This window comes from Neoarius graeffei, chromosome 10 (genome assembly GCF_027579695.1).
Source record: "Neoarius graeffei isolate fNeoGra1 chromosome 10, fNeoGra1.pri, whole genome shotgun sequence".
In the NCBI taxonomy this organism is placed as follows: Eukaryota; Metazoa; Chordata; class Actinopteri; order Siluriformes; family Ariidae; genus Neoarius; species Neoarius graeffei.
The window spans coordinates 39,980,639-39,998,550 of NC_083578.1; the positions used below are offsets into that span (position 1 = coordinate 39,980,639).

A 17,912-nucleotide genomic window follows, 5' to 3' on the forward strand; every position below is an offset into this window, starting at 1 on the left:
CGTATGTAATGAATGAAATCGAAATGTAAGCTGATCTCTTACAATACACCACAGCACTTGCGAATCTGCATGGGACTGAACTGAAATTCACCGCTGCCTGTCTATATTTGAAACGAGCTGTCAATCAAAGAAAATATCCAGCCGCTTTCACCAATCACCAGTCTCCTTGCGGAAAGCTTTGCCATGTCCCTCCCATGTGAGGCTCGGAGTCCGTAGGTGGGCATTTTCGCAGTATTTGTCCAATAATCATCTTGCATTTTGAGATTGAAAAGCGCATAGCTCCCAAATGCCATTGAAGTCCACTGAGGCTGGGAGTCCGGTGGGCGGGCGTTTTCGCAGTATTTGTCCAATAATCATTTTGCATTTTGAGATTGAAAAGCGCATCGCTCCCAAATGCCATTGAAGTCCACTGAGGCTGGGAGTCCGTGGGGCGGGCGTTTTCGCAGTATTTGTCCAATAACCGTCTTGCATTTTAGAGGAGGCTGAGCCTCCCTCATTGTCTTAGAGCAATCGCCCGTGGTGTAGGCTCTAATGCCAGAGTTGGGGGTTTGCTAACTCCACCTAGAGCGTCCAGACTTTCCCCTACGGAAACTACACTGCTCTTATGCTCACTAGCCCTCTCTAGAGTGTGGATGCACACCTCTAAAGTTGCAATCTTCTCCATCAGAGAGCAAACTCATAAACAGATCACAAACTAGAAAAGCACTCGGAGAGCGCAGACCTCCGCCAAGAATCCTTTAAAAAAATTCCAGGATCCAGACGGTGATCCGGATCACCACCAAAATTTAATGGATTGTTACTTGTGCCCAGTCACACCTCTGGAAAAAATTTCAGAGCAATCCGTTCATAACTTTTTCCGTAATGTTGCTAACAGAGAAACCAACCAACAAACAAACCAATGCTACCGAAAACATAACCTCCTTGGCGGAGGTAATAAAGTAATTACCAATGATGGAGGAAGAATGACTAAACATCCTGCACTCAGCACACTGAACAAGCTGAATGTTTGCCATGATAATTGGTTTACGTACCTTAATCAAAGATTTGCTGATATTAAGGCAGATCTGATGTGGATGGCCTACATTTGCTGTCTTTGCACAGGAAAAAAAAAACTTGCTGCCTTTGTTGTTCATCGAGAAAAATGAAAATGTGGGGAAAAGGGAAAGTGAAAATACAACAAAAATAAACTGATCATGGAAAATTATTTGTCTTAAAGATAAAAAAGATTGTAGTTTAAACGCTGACACTGAAAAATGACTCGAGGCAAACAATCCAAAAACAGGAATTAAGTAAAGATTATTACAGTAAGATGTTTTTGCACAAATAACTGAAATGATACTACTATAAACTCATGGGACAATACCATCATTTCACCGCATTATTATGTTGTATTTCTGTATAACTGTAATTGCAGTACAACTTTGTGAACATTCCACATTGTATCTATTTGAATTGGGAAACTTCCTTGAGATACACTGAAAATCATGGCTCTATTTATATGGGGGTTTGAATACATTTGTGTTTACTTGGGGGTGAGATGGGGTTGAAACAATAGATTTAATGTTGTGAGTTGGAGGAAGAAGCAACTCACAAAATAAAATCTAATTGTTGTGATGTTATCACTGCAGAACTTACCTTTAGTCCTGACATAAACATCCTCTCTCATATAGAACATTTGCTCTGACAGTATTTTCTGAAAATTAGTTTCACACTAAAATAGTCAGAGAGTACCTCATCCACCAGCCTCTGTTTAAGCTCTCGCTCAGTCTCCAGTTTTTGCTGCAGGCTGCGTGCATTCATCTCCAACATGGAGTGTTTCTTCTCCAGGTCACTCAGCTAAAGGAAAGTAAGGAAAAGTAGCATTCCTTCTCTGTCTTTCACTCAAAATACTAGATAATTAATTCCCTGGAGTACCACCATCCTGAACATTTTGATGTTCACCTGATTCAACTCATCAACTAATTAATAATGATATTAGATGACCGAAGTTGAAAAACACTGATTTACATTATTCTGTTTTCTATTTATGATTGCTTTTTTGTTCAGTTGTTAAAAATGTACAAGAAGAAATGACAAAAAATATCTGCATCAGTCTGGATGTGTGTTTTATGTATGTCAGATATGAGAAGCAAGTAGTAGTCAAAAACGTACTGTATCGGAGAGGCCTTCTGCTTTCAGTTTCTGGTCTTTCAATGCCTGCTGCAGCACCAAGATCTCAGCTGTGTGTTCTTTTACTGCCAGCTCAACAGCTTGACGAGACTCAGAGCTGCGCTGGTCAGCACGCAACCTGAATAAGACAGAGCAAGAGAGTCAGAGAACTCTGCACTGAAATATGAGCATATGTATATTTGTGCATTATAACCTATTCTGTTTTTCATTGTCCAGTTGTCTCTGTATTTCACGAGTCCTGCGTTCAGCCTGGTTCTTCTCTTCTTGCAGTGCTGTCCTCCAGCTCTCCCACTGTCTCTCCTTCTCCAACAGCTCATCATTCAGAGTCTCCAGCTCTAGAACCTGCTCTTCCAGCATGGTGCATGTCGTCTTCAGGGTCTCTATGTTCTGTACACACACACAGACACACACATGCACAAATACACCCACTCACAGATTACCAATTCATTCTGACATTGATTATTCATCAACTAATTATGAGGTGTTATCTGTAACATTAAATTCGGTATGTAACAATTTTGTGTCTGCACTGGGAGGGAGGCATTTGGTGGTTGCAAGATAAGTGATTAACCCTCTGGGGGTCAAAAACTTCGCCAGTGAAGCTTGGGAAGTTTAGAATGAGTAGGTCATGTATTTAGATTAATATCTTTGCGAGTTTTTATCATACAAGCATGATAAAGTTATTGACAGAAACTTTATACTTTCCTGTGTGCCCACTGCGAAATAGAGTTTTTAAATTACCTAAATTTGATGAAACGTAAAACTTGTCACCTTACTCAGTCACACCTGAGTCGGAGCACTGAGTGCCCACTTACGCATTTATAAAAGACTATTCACATGGTAAAGGAATGATAATCACTTTCACTTTTTCGGTTTTGATTGGTTTCTCTTTTGCGGTGGGAAGGCTCACTGTAAAAAGAATAAAATATATCAGCCATAGTTTAGGCTACCTGTTTGGAAGTAAAACTTGCTGTAAGATGGTACGGTGATTTGATGCTCAGGAGGCACTTCGGATGATTCAGGACAGTGATTCAATTTCCGGACAGCAATTCAATTCATAATTCAATTCATGATTCAGGACAGCGATTCAATTCAATCTTGAGAACTGCGACACTGATGATGAGCGGTGTAATTTTGAACTTCAACTCGATCTGGCCGAAGATCAACTCGAGTAAGTGAAAATTTTCTTCTATTTCTTATGAGCATATGAGTTGCTATGCATGTGGTGTAGTGCATAATCTTTGTGTGCTTCTTGAGTAAATAAAGCACACACTCACTTTTTGCTCTCTTTTCTTCATTTTTTTCTGGCACTCTTATGATTTTGGCATGCTCTGATGTCAATTTCAAAAAATCTAAGCAGTATTTTCAGTCATATATCTTTTTTTGGATTCAGCACAAGTTCAGCTACAATAATATTTATGTAGTATGTATGTCATGATTGTACTTTTAAAGAAAAAATAACAGATAAATGAAGATGTGGGCGGCACGGTGGTGTAGTGCTTAGCGCTGTCGCCTCACAGCAAGAAGGTCCTGGGTTCGAGCCCCGTGGCCGGCGAGGGCCTTTCTGTGCGGAGTTTGCATGTTCTCCCTGTGTCCGCGTGGGTTTCCTCCAGGTGCTCCGGTTTCCCCCACAGTCCAAAGACATGCAGGTTAGGTTAACTGGTGACTCTAAATTGACCGTAGGTGTGAATGTGAGTGTGAATGGTTGTCTGTGTCTATGTGTCAGCCCTGTGATGACCTGGAGACTTGTCCAGGGTGTACCCCGCCTTTCGCCCGTAGTCATCTGGGATAGGCTCCAGCTTGCCTGCGACCCTGTAGAACAGGATAAAGCGGCTAGAGATAATGAGATGAATGAGATGAGATGAAGATGTTGTAAAAAGCAGTTTTAGAACTGTGTTGGAATGTGTGAAAAAACATTACCTTACCCATTGTGATGAACCATTTTGATCACTTGATCTGATGGGATTAAAAGATAGCAGTGGGAGGAGTATTCACCCTTCTCATTGAATGGAATGGAATTTTTTTACTTTTCTCATTGAATACCCCTCCCACTGCCAACTCTTTATCCCAAAATAATAGGACATAATTTTTTTGATGGCCAGTTAATTGTCCAAAATAATGGAGCAGATTAAAATTTTTGTGCTTGATACATTCCTAAGACTGAACAGAGTCACCTCAAGTGACTAAAACAGTTCATCACGATGGGTAAGGTTTTTTTTTTTCCCACACATTCCAAAAACTTCTTTTTACATTATCTTCATTTATCTGTTATTTGTTGAAATTGACAACAACATCAGGGCATGCCAAAATCATAAGAGTGCCATAAAATACTCTCAGACCCCAGTGGGTTAAGTGTCACACTTGTGTTTATGTGAAATCTCTCTCTCTCTCTCTCTGAGTAGTGAATTAAGAGTGTGTGTGTGTGTGTGTGTGTGTGTGTGTGTGTGTGTGTGTGTGTGTGTGTGTGTTGCCATGAGCAGAGTAAAAAATGCAGGCTCCTGTGAGCTGTAAAGCCAAAACGTGATTTGTTTTGAGATTTTACATGTTAGTTTTTCAACTATACCAAGGTCACAAGTCCAAATAAAAAAAAAAGCTCATCTGAGCTCTTACCCTGGGTCTGCTGTGTTGATTGAACCGTATTCTGCCGAGATTGTTACAGAGTATCATGTACAACATTATAAATACAGATTAGTGTATTATATTATTACTTGATTATATTATTTCATTTTCATTGTACAGTGGAACAATGATTCAAAGCAGGTTGTCCTGGCAAGACCATATATTTCACTAATACATTTGTCATAATTAATCTACAATTAAAGTAAATGAAATACAATTTTACAACAGTTATTATTATAGATAATTAGATAATAATTAACAGTAGTGGGAAGGGTGTCTTGTTGTTTACAATGGAAAGCATTAAAGTATTATTATTATTATTATTATTATTATTATTACCACCCAACTTCCCAGATATACTTCTAGTGGTATGCAACCTTAAAGCCCAGCGATATCACATCTATGTGTGCAAGTAGACAGCTCTGTGACAGTTTTTAATTGCAATGCTGCAATTTTACAATATGCAAATGAGAGAATAAGAGTAAAGAGGCTGTGAAAGGGAAAAGAAATGTGAAGATGCTCCAAACATGTCCATGTACAGATGCCCCTGCGATATGCAACAAAGCTAAGTAGAAGATACCTGAGACTGTGGATGACACATCTCTCCTTCCCACAAGTGCCTATGATTACCATTCACTTGTGTTATACAACAGCCAGCACTGAGACAGGGAACACCCACATGAATTACCGCCTACACACATGCAACAGCTCCATTTCTCTCTCTCTCTCTCTCTCAATCTCTCTCTCTCTCTCTCTCTCTCTCACACACACACACACAACCAGCCTCTGCTCTTCTATACACCATATTTTTTTTCTGTGATGCTATGAAACAAAGGAAATGTCTTGCATGATTTTTGAAGTTGTCAGGGATTACTTGTAATGGAATTAAGGGTAGTGAATCCTTCATTCTCTCTATTTGTATTATTAGCTTCAGTGCACTAGTGTCTCTCAAGCAGTTAGAATATTGTGAAAATGTTCAATATTTTCCATCAGTTATTTAAGTGAAAATTTAATATCTTCTAGATTCATTACACATAAATTAAAATGTTAAAATGATTTTTAGATTTTAATAATTATGACCTACAGTGGGCGGCACGGTGGTGTAGTGGTTAGTGCTGTCGCCTCACAGCAAGAAGGTCCTGGGTTCGAGCCCCGGGGCCGGCGAGGGCCTTTCTGTGTGGAGTTCGCATGTTCTCCCCGTGTCCGTGTGGGTTTCCTCCGGGTGCTCCGGTTTCCCCCACAGTCCAAAGACATGCAGGTTAGGTTAACTGGTGACTCTAAATTGACCGTAGGTGTGAATGTGAGTGTGAATGGTTGTCTGTGTCTATGTGTCAGCCCTGTGATGACCTGGCGACTTGTCCAGGGTGTACCCTGCCTTTCGCCTGTAGTCAGCTGGGATAGGCTCCAGCTTGCCTGCGACCCTGTAGAAGGATAAAGCGGCTAGAGATAATGAGATGAGATGAGATGACCTACAGTGCAAAAAAAATCAAAACATTTTTTGTTTTGATTGAGTTTGAGTTTGAGTTTGATTGAGATTTGAGTTTGAGTAAAACAGTATAAATACTGTGCATCTCTTGGTCTAGTTCAGGACACGTAACCACAATCATGGAGAAGATTGCTGACTTGACAGTTGTCCAGAAGTTGATCAGTGACACCCTCCATAAGGAGGGTAAACCATAGAAGGTCATTGCTCAAAAGGCTGGCTGGAAAAGGTGCACAAGCAACAGGGATGACCACAGCCTTGAGAGGATTGTCAAGAAAAGTCAATTCAAGAACTTGGGTGAGCTTCACAAGGAGTGGACTGAGGCTGGTGTCAGTGCATCAAGAGCCACCATGCACAGACATTTTCAGGAAAAGGGCTACAACTGCTGCATTCCTAATATCAAGCCACTCCTGAACCAGAGACAAAATAAGAAGTGTCTTACCTGGGCTAAGGGGAGAAAGAACTGGACTGTTGCTCAGTGGTCTAAAGTCCTCTTTCAGATGAAAGTAAATTTTGCGTTTCATATGGAAATCAAGGTCCTAGAGTCTGGAGGAAGAGTGGAGAGGCACAGAATCCAAGGTGCTTGAAGTCCAGTGTGAAGATTCTGCAGTCTGTGATGATTTGGGGTGCCATGTCATCTGCCGATGTTGGTCCACTGTTAATTCCAAAGTCAGCAGAGCCATCTACCAGAGATTTTAGAGCGCTTCATGCTTCATCTGCTGACAAGCTTTCTGGAGATACTGATTTCCTCTTCCTGTCACAGTCTGGTCCAGTCCATCCATGCCTGAGTTTGGGGGACTTCCATGCCGGCTCCAGGCCAGATCCGGGACAGGAATTCAGTCCTGCCTGCTGAAGGCCATTTTCCCTGAAGCAGCACTCCCACACCTGCTAGTACTCCTCTCCTATCAGCCAGGGCCTTCTTAAGAACTGTTTGGAGCTACTCCAGTTGCCAGACTGTCTCTCGTAGACTTTCCTTGCCTCACTACAACCCTTTGGTATTGTGTCTTCTTGATTCCCCCTGCCTGAATTTTTCCTAGTTTTTTGTCTATTTTTTTTGCCCCTGTTTTACCTGCTTGTTCCTTTGGATTGTGTTTTTGCTTCCTCTGCCTGGATTTCCCTTGTCCCTGTGTTCTTCAATTTTTGTTAAGATTTTTCTGTCCTGTTTTTGTCCCTGACCGTGCCTACCTGCTCCTCTGTGTTTTTGACCTCCTGGCCTGTTTTTTGACCACTGATTTTTGCCTGAGCCCTACTGTACTTCTGCCCTCTACTTCATTAAAAAAGCTTTTCTCTGTACACTGCCTGTCTTGGGTCCTCACTTCACCTCAGCTTGCCATTTCTGACACTTCCAGCAGGACTTAGCACCTACCCATCGTGCCATAACTACTATATGGTTTGCTGACCATGATATGACTGATTGGCCAGCCAACTCACCTGATCTAAACCCCATAAAGAATCTATGGGCTATTATCAAGAGGAAGATGAGAAACACCAAAAATACAGACAAATTGAAGGTCTCTATCAAAGCAACCTGGGCTTCAATAACACCTCAGCAGTGCCACGGGCTGATCGCCTCCATACCATACTGCATTGATGCAGTAATTCATGATAAAGGAGCCCCAACCAAGTATTAAGTGTATACATGAATGTACTTTTCAGAAGTTGAAAATTTCTGTATTGTAAGTCATTTTTTGATTGATCTTAGGAAATATTGTAATAATTTGAGATACTGGGTTTCTGTTTTGCATGAGCTATAATCATCAAAATGAAAATAAAAAAAGCTTGAAAGATTTTACTTTACATGCAATGAATATAGAATATATGAACATTTACCTTTTTGAACTAAATTGCGAAAAAAATTCATGACATTCTAATTGCTTGAGAGGCACTAGTATTTGTTTAGGCATGTGGCTGCATTTCTACAAACCCTGTCAATCACCCCTAATTATTTCTATAAAACAATTAAAGCAAGTATAAAATGTTATTCTAAAAGAAGAAAATTAATTCTGTATGTGTATGCATGTACATACGTATGTGTGTGTTTACTTGTTTCTGGTTGTTGAGGTGCATCTCTCGGTCAGCCACCTCTCTGCGCAGGCGATCCACCTCTTGGCTAAGCTGCAGTCTCTCCTCATTCTCGTCTGTTGCTTCATCCAGCTGCTTGGAAAGGTAGAAGTTCTGCCTGTTTAACTCTGCATTTTCCTGCGTCAGCTGAGTCAACTGCTCCTCCAGGTCAGTGATCACCTAAACACATGTAGCCAAGATAATATGGCATTCACAGCATGCCAAGTGTACAAATAATTGTCACTGTTTTTGGTATATTACTGTATCTTTTTGCTGTTTTATTTGTTTGTTACCATGTTGAAGGGGAATTACTAATTAATTCATCATCACTGAATAATATGTTTTAAGACAAATAACTAAATAGGAAGCTGGGAATTTAAGAGGTTATAGATCAGAAAGGTATGTGAAATGAATGAAAACACTACAGGTACAGTAAAGACATTACACACAGTCTAATATCAGCTGCCCCCTGTGACTGTGTCCTTGAGCTATACAAAATCTGTATGATAGTTCCTGTTAATGATACAAAAACACAAGCATACTGACCCACTTACATGGGTGTGTTTTTTTTTTTAATTACTGCAAAACCTTAGTAAAGACTCTAGGAAATTATTATTGAATTCCCCCTTCAAGGAAGCATCGTAAAGCTTAAACCCAAAATAACCAGGAGAGTATGAGGGATGAATAGATAGATAGATAGATAGATAGATAGATAGATAGATAGATAGATAGATAGATAGATAGTGAATTCTAAATTTACTTTGAATTGTATTTCATTGCAGACAGTATGAATCTAAAATATTTCATGTTTTGTCTGGTCAACTTCATTTCATTTGTTAATATACATCCATTCCTGCATTTCAGGCCTGCAAAACATTCCAAAAAAAGTTGGGACAAGGCAATGTAGGGCTAGTAATGAGGTAAAACAATTAAATAATGATGTGATTTGAAACAGGTGATGTCAACAGGTGATTGTAATCATGATTTGGCACAAAATCAGTATCCAGGAAAGGCCTAATCTTTGAGGAGAAAAGATGGGCCGAGGATTCCCAGTATGTCAAATGCATGAGAAAATAATTGAAACATTTAAAAACAATGTTTGTCAAAGAAAGATACAAAGGGATTTGGATATTTCACTACCTACGGTGGATAACATCCTTAAACGTTTCAAGGAATCTAGAGGAATTTTGGTGCGTAAAGGCAAGGGCGCAGGCCTAAGCTGAACACCTGTGATTTCTGATCCCTCAGATGGCACTGCATCAAGAACCGTCATTCATCTATCACTGACATAACTACATCGGCTCTGGATTACTTTGGCAAACCTTTGTAAAGCACTACAAAAGAGAGTTACATCCACAAATGCCAGTGAAAACTTTACTGTACAGAAATGAAGCCTTATGTTAACTGTGTCCAGAAGCACTATTAACTTCTCTGGGCTTGAAAGCATCTGGGATGGACCATCACACAATGGAAATGTGTATTTTGGGCAGATGAATCAGGATTCAAGGTCGTTTTTGTGGATGGATGCCATATGCTTGGGACCAAAGACAAAAAAAGACCATCCAGACTGTTACCAGCAACAAGTCCAAAAGTCAGGTTCTATCATACTGTGGAGTTGCATTGCTGCCTTTCCAATGATAATTTGGCAATGATAATTGTATTATTGCCTTTGGCATCACTTCTGTGATGGCAGCATTCTGTGATGAGAGCAGACGAATATATGCTCTCTCACCGAGAAAGCACTTCAGAGGATGTTTTTCCTGTAGCAGTTGAAGTTCAATCCGCCAAAGACAGTGATGGTGCACTTTTACACTGTCATCATTGAGTCCATCCTTACCTCCTCCATCACTGTCTGCTAAGCTGTTGCCACTGACAAGGGCAGACTGCAGTGCATCATTGACTCTGCTGCGAGGATAACTGACTGCAATCTTCCATTTCTCCAGGACCTTGAGGAGGGCAGTAAGGATTGTGGCAGACTCCTCACCCCAGACACAAACTTTTTGTGACACTCTCCTCTGGTAGGAGGTTGTGGTCCATTAGAACCAAAACATCACACCAAAAGTTCAGCTTTTTCCCCCACTGCAACTGGCTGCATCAATAAGGTCAGAGACACCCACTGACTCTAAGCACACACACTCAACTGGTGATATGAATGCACTTCCTCTCTGAACTGCAGTTTTGCACATTTCATGGTCATGTTATGCATCTTCATCCTGTGATTTTTTTTATTGCACATTCTGGCACACACTGAACAGCTTGGTGATTTATTTATTTAACCCATTGCACATATCCTCTTCTTCTTGCACATTCATGTCATGACTCTTCATTTTCATCCTGTGACCTATTTTTGTACATTCCTGGACATACTGTACAGCTTGGACTTCTAAACAACCCATGCACATACTCTTTAAATATGTCAGTCAGTCCTGCGTGCTGTGGCACATGCACCTTAAGGTGCGTCTCGGGCTGTGCGTGCATCGAGAAGACTCCAGCGCACACGCTGTTAACGATGTGCACTTGAACTTAATTAAGGAGCTATGCGTGCACCTATTTAATGACTGTGCTGATGCATGATCAGTGTGAAGTATTACGATACATCAGTATGCGTTACCGAGCCTTTCTACCTGTGTTCTTGATTTCCTGTTTCCTGATTTTTGTGCCTGTTTCTTGTTCTCATTCTCGCTTTGCCTCTGATATTCTGTTTGCACCTTGCCTGACCTTTTTGCCTGTTTCACATTTTTGTATTTTGCCTGCCATTTTGGACTGTTTGCCTATGTGTATATTTGTTCACTGTACACATACACTGCACTTACATCCACCTTCCTTGTGTCTCTGACAGAATACTTCACCATACAGTGGATATAGCAGAAGTTTTTCAATATGTGATTTAATGCCACTTCCAGGTTTCCCTGTCTCAGCCCCTCACCTTATATTTCCAGCTGAAGCCTGACTGGAGTCCCTGGCACCCTACTATGGAATATATCACCCTATGGGATTCAACATGCAGTGTGACTTTTTCTATGAGGACCTCCAAGAGCCCAAGCTACTCGAACCCATCTGGGTAAGCTTCATCCTCATGTTTATTTCTGGACGAGCATGCCAATGGGTGGATTACCTGGTCCAAGTCGAGCACCTGTGTTTTTAAAGCTCACAGACTTTTTTTTTTGCCATGCTCAAGTTCATTTTTGAATCTTTGGAAAAGGAGGAATCCCATGAATTTTTTTTTTTTTGGGGAGGCAGGCAATCATTCCGATGGCCGATGCAGCAGAGGAGGCTGTTCCTGAGCCTCTCCTAGAGGCTGTCTCTCCAGAGCTGATTTCTCAGCCAAAACCAGTACCTGAATCAATGCCTGAACCAGAGTCTGTATCAGAACCCATGCCTGAACCAGAGCCAGTGTCAGAGCTGGTGCCAGCTCCAGCATCAGAGTCGGAGTCGGAGTCAGCACCAGTGTCTGCTCCAGAACCAGTGCCAGAGTCTGAGTCAGCACCAGTGTCTGCTCCAGAACTAATACCAGAGTCAGCGCCAGTGTCTGCTCCAGAACCAGTGCAAGAGTTGGAGTCAGCACCAGTGCCAGCACCAGTGTTGGAGTCAGCTCCAGTGCCAGAGCCAGCATCAGAGCCTGTGTCAGTGTCTACTCCAGAACCCTTGCCAGAGCCTGCTTCAGAGTCTGTGTCAGTGTCTACTCCAGAGCCAGTGCCCGGGTCAGCGAGAGCATCAGAGCCTATGCCAGAGTTGGCGCCTGCACCAGCTCCAGTGCCAATGCCCGAGTCGAGGCCAGTGCCAGAATCTGAGCCTGTTCCAGAACCTGTGTCGGAGGACGTTGGAGCAACCTCTGCCTCAGCCAGCTATGAAGACATCATCATCCTGCTGCCACCCGGCTATGAAGACGTCATCATCCTGCCGCCACCCGGCTATGAAGACGTCATCATCCTGCCGCCACCCGGCTATGAAGACGTCATCATCCTGCCGCCACCCGGCTATGAAGACGTCATCATCCCGCCGCCACCCGGCTATGAAGATGTCATCATCCCGCTGCCACTCGGCTATGAAGACGTCATCATCCCGCTGCCACCCGGCTATGAAGATGTCATCATCCTGCCGCCACCCGGCTATGAAGACGTCATCATCCTGCCGCCACCCGGCTATGAAGACGTCATCATCCTGCCGCCACCCGGCTATGAAGACGTCATCATCCCGCCGCCACCCGGCTATGAAGATGTCATCATCCCGCTGCCACTCGGCTATGAAGACGTCATCATCCCGCTGCCACCCGGCTATGAAGACGTCGTCATCCCGCTGCCACCCGGCTATGAAGATGTCGTCATCCCACTGCCACCCGGCTATGAAGACGTCATCGTCCTGCCACTGCCCAGCTATGATAACATTGTCATCGTCCTGCTGCCAGGTCCTAAACAGGACTGAATCAATGCACTGACAGAGCTCGAGCCCATGCCAGAGTCCAGCCCAGAGCTCAGACCATCTCCAGAGCTTAAATCATCCCCAGAACCCAAGTCATCTTCAGAGCTCAAGCACAATTCCAGCCCTGTGTCCAAGCCAGTTCCAGAACTCCAGCTTGAGTCATCTCCTGAGCTGGAGCCAGAGTCCAACCCCAAGCTCAAGTCATCGCCCGAGCTCAAGTTGTCTCCAGAGCTTAAGCCCAGCCCTAAGTCCAAGCCAGATCCAGAGCTCAAGCCTGAGTCATCTTCTGAGCCAGAGCAAGAGTCCAGCCCAAAGCTCAACTCCTCTCCAGAGCTCGAATCCAGCCCGGAGCTTGAGTCCACCTTCAGTCCTGGATCCAAGCCAGGTCAAGTCTGGAGTCTGAGCATGATTCCAGTCCAGAGCCCAAGTCAAGTTCCGAGCTCAAGCCCACTCCTAGTCAAGAATCCAAGTCTTGTCCTGAGCCTGAGCCCGAACCCCCACCAGAGCCAAGTATGATGGATTTTCGTTCCCAGTGGGAGCTCTTTGGGAGGGGGTTCTGTCAGTCCTGTGCACTGTGGCACATGCACCTGAAGGCAAATAATGTGCATGAAATTGTTCACTTTATGCAGTCAAGCAGACAGATGAAGTCCGTGTGCACATGCACACGCTTACCTTAGTCGTCGTCATCATCTTCATCTTTAGGTTTTACAGCAGCTGGCATCCAGTGTTGCATTACTGCCATCTACAGGTTTACCTTGACCATGCACTGACAGTTACATGATTCTGTCACTAAATGAACAGCTGATCACATCGAGATGCTCGCTGACTGCCGATATTTTTTAGTTTGGTCCTGCGTTTCCTTTCCTTCACAACATAACATCTTTTCTTCTCACTTTCCATGACTGTACTCGGTCTTTCCAGTTTCATTTGCACACTCACATCCACCATTGTTCTCTCCTGTTTCAAATTTGTATCCCACAACACCTTGCGTGAAGGGGGAAAGCCCACCACATGATGCATTATGTAGTTTCTTGAATTGGGTCACAGTAAAGCAAGAAATAATAGTGGAGAATTTAGGGCCACATGGCCCTAAATTCATTAATTGTTCTATTAAAAAAAAACTAATAAAATTGGAAGTCTGTGATTTGAATTCAGTAGCTTTTGGTCCATTAAACAAAAATAATTGGGGTGTCAGGGAAAATTGTTTTTCTGACCTAAACTTGAAAAACCTGAAAGACAGTCTACCTTTAACTGTTCAAGCAACAACCGCCAAAGCAAATTCCTTGTATGTGAGAGCGTACTTGGCAATAATCTCAATTCTGATCAATGTAGAAAAATACATTAAGATTTTGGAGCAACATATGCTTCCTTCAATACATCTTTTCCAGGGTGTGGCAGTGAGGATGTGGTCGAGCATCAGCTGTAAATGGCAAGCAGTCAGGTGGAACCAGCAGGTAACATGTGACAAGGTACACTTGTGTCAAATTACTGGATGTCTATTAACATGTGTCTGTGTGTCTTTCAGACAGCAGGTAATATGTGACGAGGCACACCTGTGTCTAATTACAGGTTGTCTATTAATGTGTGTCTGTGTGTCTTTTAGACAGCCAGGAACGAGAGAGGGAGCTGTCACCCCATCACGTGCCAATGTGTTGAGTGTGCCATAATAGTAAAAGTCACTGAAAAGTGCCAATAAAAGTTAAAACGTACCTCAAATTGCAGCGCCTATGTCCATTTCCTCATTGCCCACACCCACAAAGTTGTTACACTGGTGCTGAAACCTGGGACTGAGGAACGAACACCGCCATGGAGTCCGCACCAGCCAGAGAGCTCCTCCAGATCCTCATGGGTAATCTCCAATGCCAGCACTAAGAGCTGCCCACCCTGTCCAACAAGCAGGTGCAGCGCTTCCAGGCCCTGCTTAAGATCCAGGTGAAGGACCAACAGGTGATGTGGAGCTTGGTATAGTCAGTGGGTACTACAGCAGTCGCTCCTGCAGCCAGGGTTCCTGTGCAGCTGGTCAAGATGGGGTCTCAGGATGGCACAGAAGCCTTTCTGGAGCTGTTCAAGTGCATTGAGGAGGTGAGGTTGTGGCAAACCTCACAGTGGGCAGCCACTCCTGTCAGAGGAAACACAGCTCCCTGCCACCAGCATGCTGGAGTATCTGGACTTGAAGCGGGCTATACTGCAATGAGCCGGCTGCAGCCTAGAAGAGCATCACCAGTGGTTCCATGCACTGGCCTAAAGTGAAGTGGGCCAGCCATTTGCATTCACACAGCAGCTCCAAGATGCCTGCTGACAGTGGTTACGGGCAGGCGAGTGCGGTGTGGAAGACATCATTGACCGTGTGACACTGAAAGAGTTTGTCATCCAACTGGCAAGAGAGACATCAATGTAGGTCCAGTGTCACCAAGCGGTGTCGCTGGAGGAGGCAATCAGGCTGGTAGAGGACCACCTGATGGTGTTTCAGGGAGCAGGTGCTCCTGCAGCTTCTCTTCCTGTCTCTCTTTCACTTTCTCCCCCTCCCTCTCCCTCTTGCTGTCCTCACCCCTCCCCTACCCCAGCCCCATGGAAATGAGGTCCAATTCCCCCAAAACCTGCTCCCCACACTTTGGTCTGTCCTTCTGTGTCTGTACTTCCATTAACCCTGTCTCTCTCTCCAGAGGTGGACTCATCCATGCCCACCAGAACCAGGTGCGAGCCTAGACAGGTCTGTCAGCATGAAGGGAAGGCTGCGACTTCCCGGGAATCAGCACTTCCACAAGGAGGCAGCACCACTGATTTGCATTCCTAACATGCCGCAGGCTTCCCCTGATTGAGCAGGAATGTACAGAGTCTCTGAGTATTTAAGGGGGTACACATCAGGCTTTGGTGTATTCTGGTTGTAATTAGTCCTCCATGCATCAAAGCCTGATACAATGTGGGCCACTGGGAGGTGCACAATTGGTGAACGTCAGGTGTGTGCACAGTGACATTCACAGATATCCATGAATGCCCATCACTATTCATTTCTGGGGAGAAAAGAATAGTGTGGAGGCAGCAGTTAGTCTGAGCCTCACCCACACACTTATCCTGGGAACAGATTGGCTGGGATTTAAAATATTTAATGAAACAGCTGGTAGTGGGTGGGTCCTGCAGTAGTATATCATGGGGGAATCCCACTGCAACATTAGCTGGGGAGGCAGTCCCAGGGCCATCCACATCAGCTCTGCATCATGATGACATGGAGAGTGGGGAGGGTTCTCCTCTCTCTCTCTCTCTGGGGGAATCCTTTAAGGGATTTCCCATTGGATCAGATGCATGATGAGTCTCTGAGACAAGCTTTTGACCAAGTGAAAGTAATTGATGGCCAAATCCTCCAACTTAACATTTGACTTTCCTTCCTGTATTTTTGTATTATGAAGGATAGGCTATATTGAGTGATGCAGGACACTCAAACTAAAGAAGAGATACCATAGTTGTTGGTCCTGAAGACCCGTAGGGAACTTTTATTCCATGTAGCTCATTATAATCCTATGGCTGGGCACTTGGGGCAGGATAAAACACTGAATTGTCTCATGGCCCATTTCTATTGGCCAGGAATTCACACCAATGTCTGCAGGTGGTGTGCAGCTTGTCATGAATGCCAGCTGGTGAATCCAGCAGCAACACCAAAAGCACTATTGTGCTTATTACCATTAATGGAGATCCCCTTCAAAAGAATTGGCATGGATCTCATTGGGCCGTTAGATCGATCTGCATGTGGGTATCACTTTGTATCAGTCATAGTCAACACAATACCTAGAACCAATGCCTCTTTGCAATATTTCAACGCACAGTGTTGCAAAGGCACTTTTCCACATCATCATCTGAGTCGGGATTCTGAAAGAAATCCTGACTGATCAAGGCACTATATTCATGCCACGAATAGTATAGGAATTGTATGAATTATTGGGGATTAAATTGATTCATACTAGTGTTCATCATCCACAAATGGACAGACTGACCGAACAATTTAACCAAACACTTAAAAACATGATTCGCAAGATCATTTATGGGGACACAAAAAACTGGAACAAGTAGCTAGATTCCCTGTTGTATGGAGTGCATGAGGTCCCGCAAGTCTCCACCAGGTTTTCTCCATTTGAATTGCTGTATGGGCACAAGCCCCATGGTGTCTTAGACATCATTAGAGAAAATTGGGAGGAGGGACCTTCTCAAAGCAGAAATGAAATTCAATACATTCTTTACCTCAGAGCAAAACTCCACACACTGAGTCACATAACCCAGGAGAATTTGCTACAGGCCCAAGAACATCAATCTCGCCTGTACAACAGAAGGACACAGCTAAGGGAATTTTCACTGGGAGATAAAGTCATCATTTTACTGCCCACCTCAAGTTCAAAATTACTCACCAAGTGGCAAGGGCCCTTTGAGGTTACATGGCAAATTGAGGTAAAGCATCCAGATAGAGACAGCACGTGAAATTTACCACCTCGACCTCCTGAAACCATGGAGAGAGGAGGTTCTTGTGGCTCTGGCAACAGTAGTTCCAGAGAGGGTGGAACTGGGACTGGAGGCAAGTCTAAAAAGTGCAGCCCAATTCACACCAGTCCCCTGTGAAGACAACCTCTCACCATCCCAGAGATTACATGTTATTAATTTGCAGGGGGAATTCTGTGACATATTCTCACCCCTCCCTGGTTGCACTGACTTCATAGAACACCACATTGAGACTCGCCCAGGAGTGGTGGGGCACAGCCACTCATATTGGCTCCCTGAGCACAAGAAAAATGTAGTTCAGGATGAACTCCAGGCTATGTTTAAGATGGGGGTAATTGAGGAGTCGCACAGCGACTGGAGCAGCCCGGTGGTCTTGGTTAACAAAGGGATATTGGCAGATCCACTTGACTCCATTATCCCATGAGAAAAATGGCCTTTTCCACTCTGTTTGGTTTACACCAATTTGTCACCCTTCCTTTCAGGTTGTTTGGGGTCCCAGCGATGTTTCAGCGTCTCATGGACTGTATTCTCCGTCCCCACAACATGTATGCAGCGGCCTATTTAGATTACATCATCATTTAAAATAATGATTGGAAGTGGCACTTAGAACATCTTAGGGTGGTCCTGCACTGAGGTGCACTGGGATCACAGTGAACCCAAAAAAGTGTGTGATTGGACA

General features: G+C 43.8%; 1 protein-coding gene across 1 annotated transcript in view; it reads right to left on the reverse strand.

The window, feature by feature from the left end:
• The window catches only part of LOC132893060 (citron Rho-interacting kinase), a 450,073-nt gene that overhangs the window by 209,602 nt on the left and 222,559 nt on the right, over positions 1 to 17,912 (reverse strand). The window contains exons 16-19 of the mRNA XM_060931786.1: positions 8,315 to 8,512; positions 2,363 to 2,556; positions 2,152 to 2,287; positions 1,732 to 1,836 (exon numbers count right to left, since the gene is read on the reverse strand). Coding sequence (XP_060787769.1) covers positions 1,732 to 1,836; positions 2,152 to 2,287; positions 2,363 to 2,556; positions 8,315 to 8,512 — 633 coding nt within the window. The remainder of the gene's footprint in view (positions 1 to 1,731; positions 1,837 to 2,151; positions 2,288 to 2,362; positions 2,557 to 8,314; positions 8,513 to 17,912) is intronic.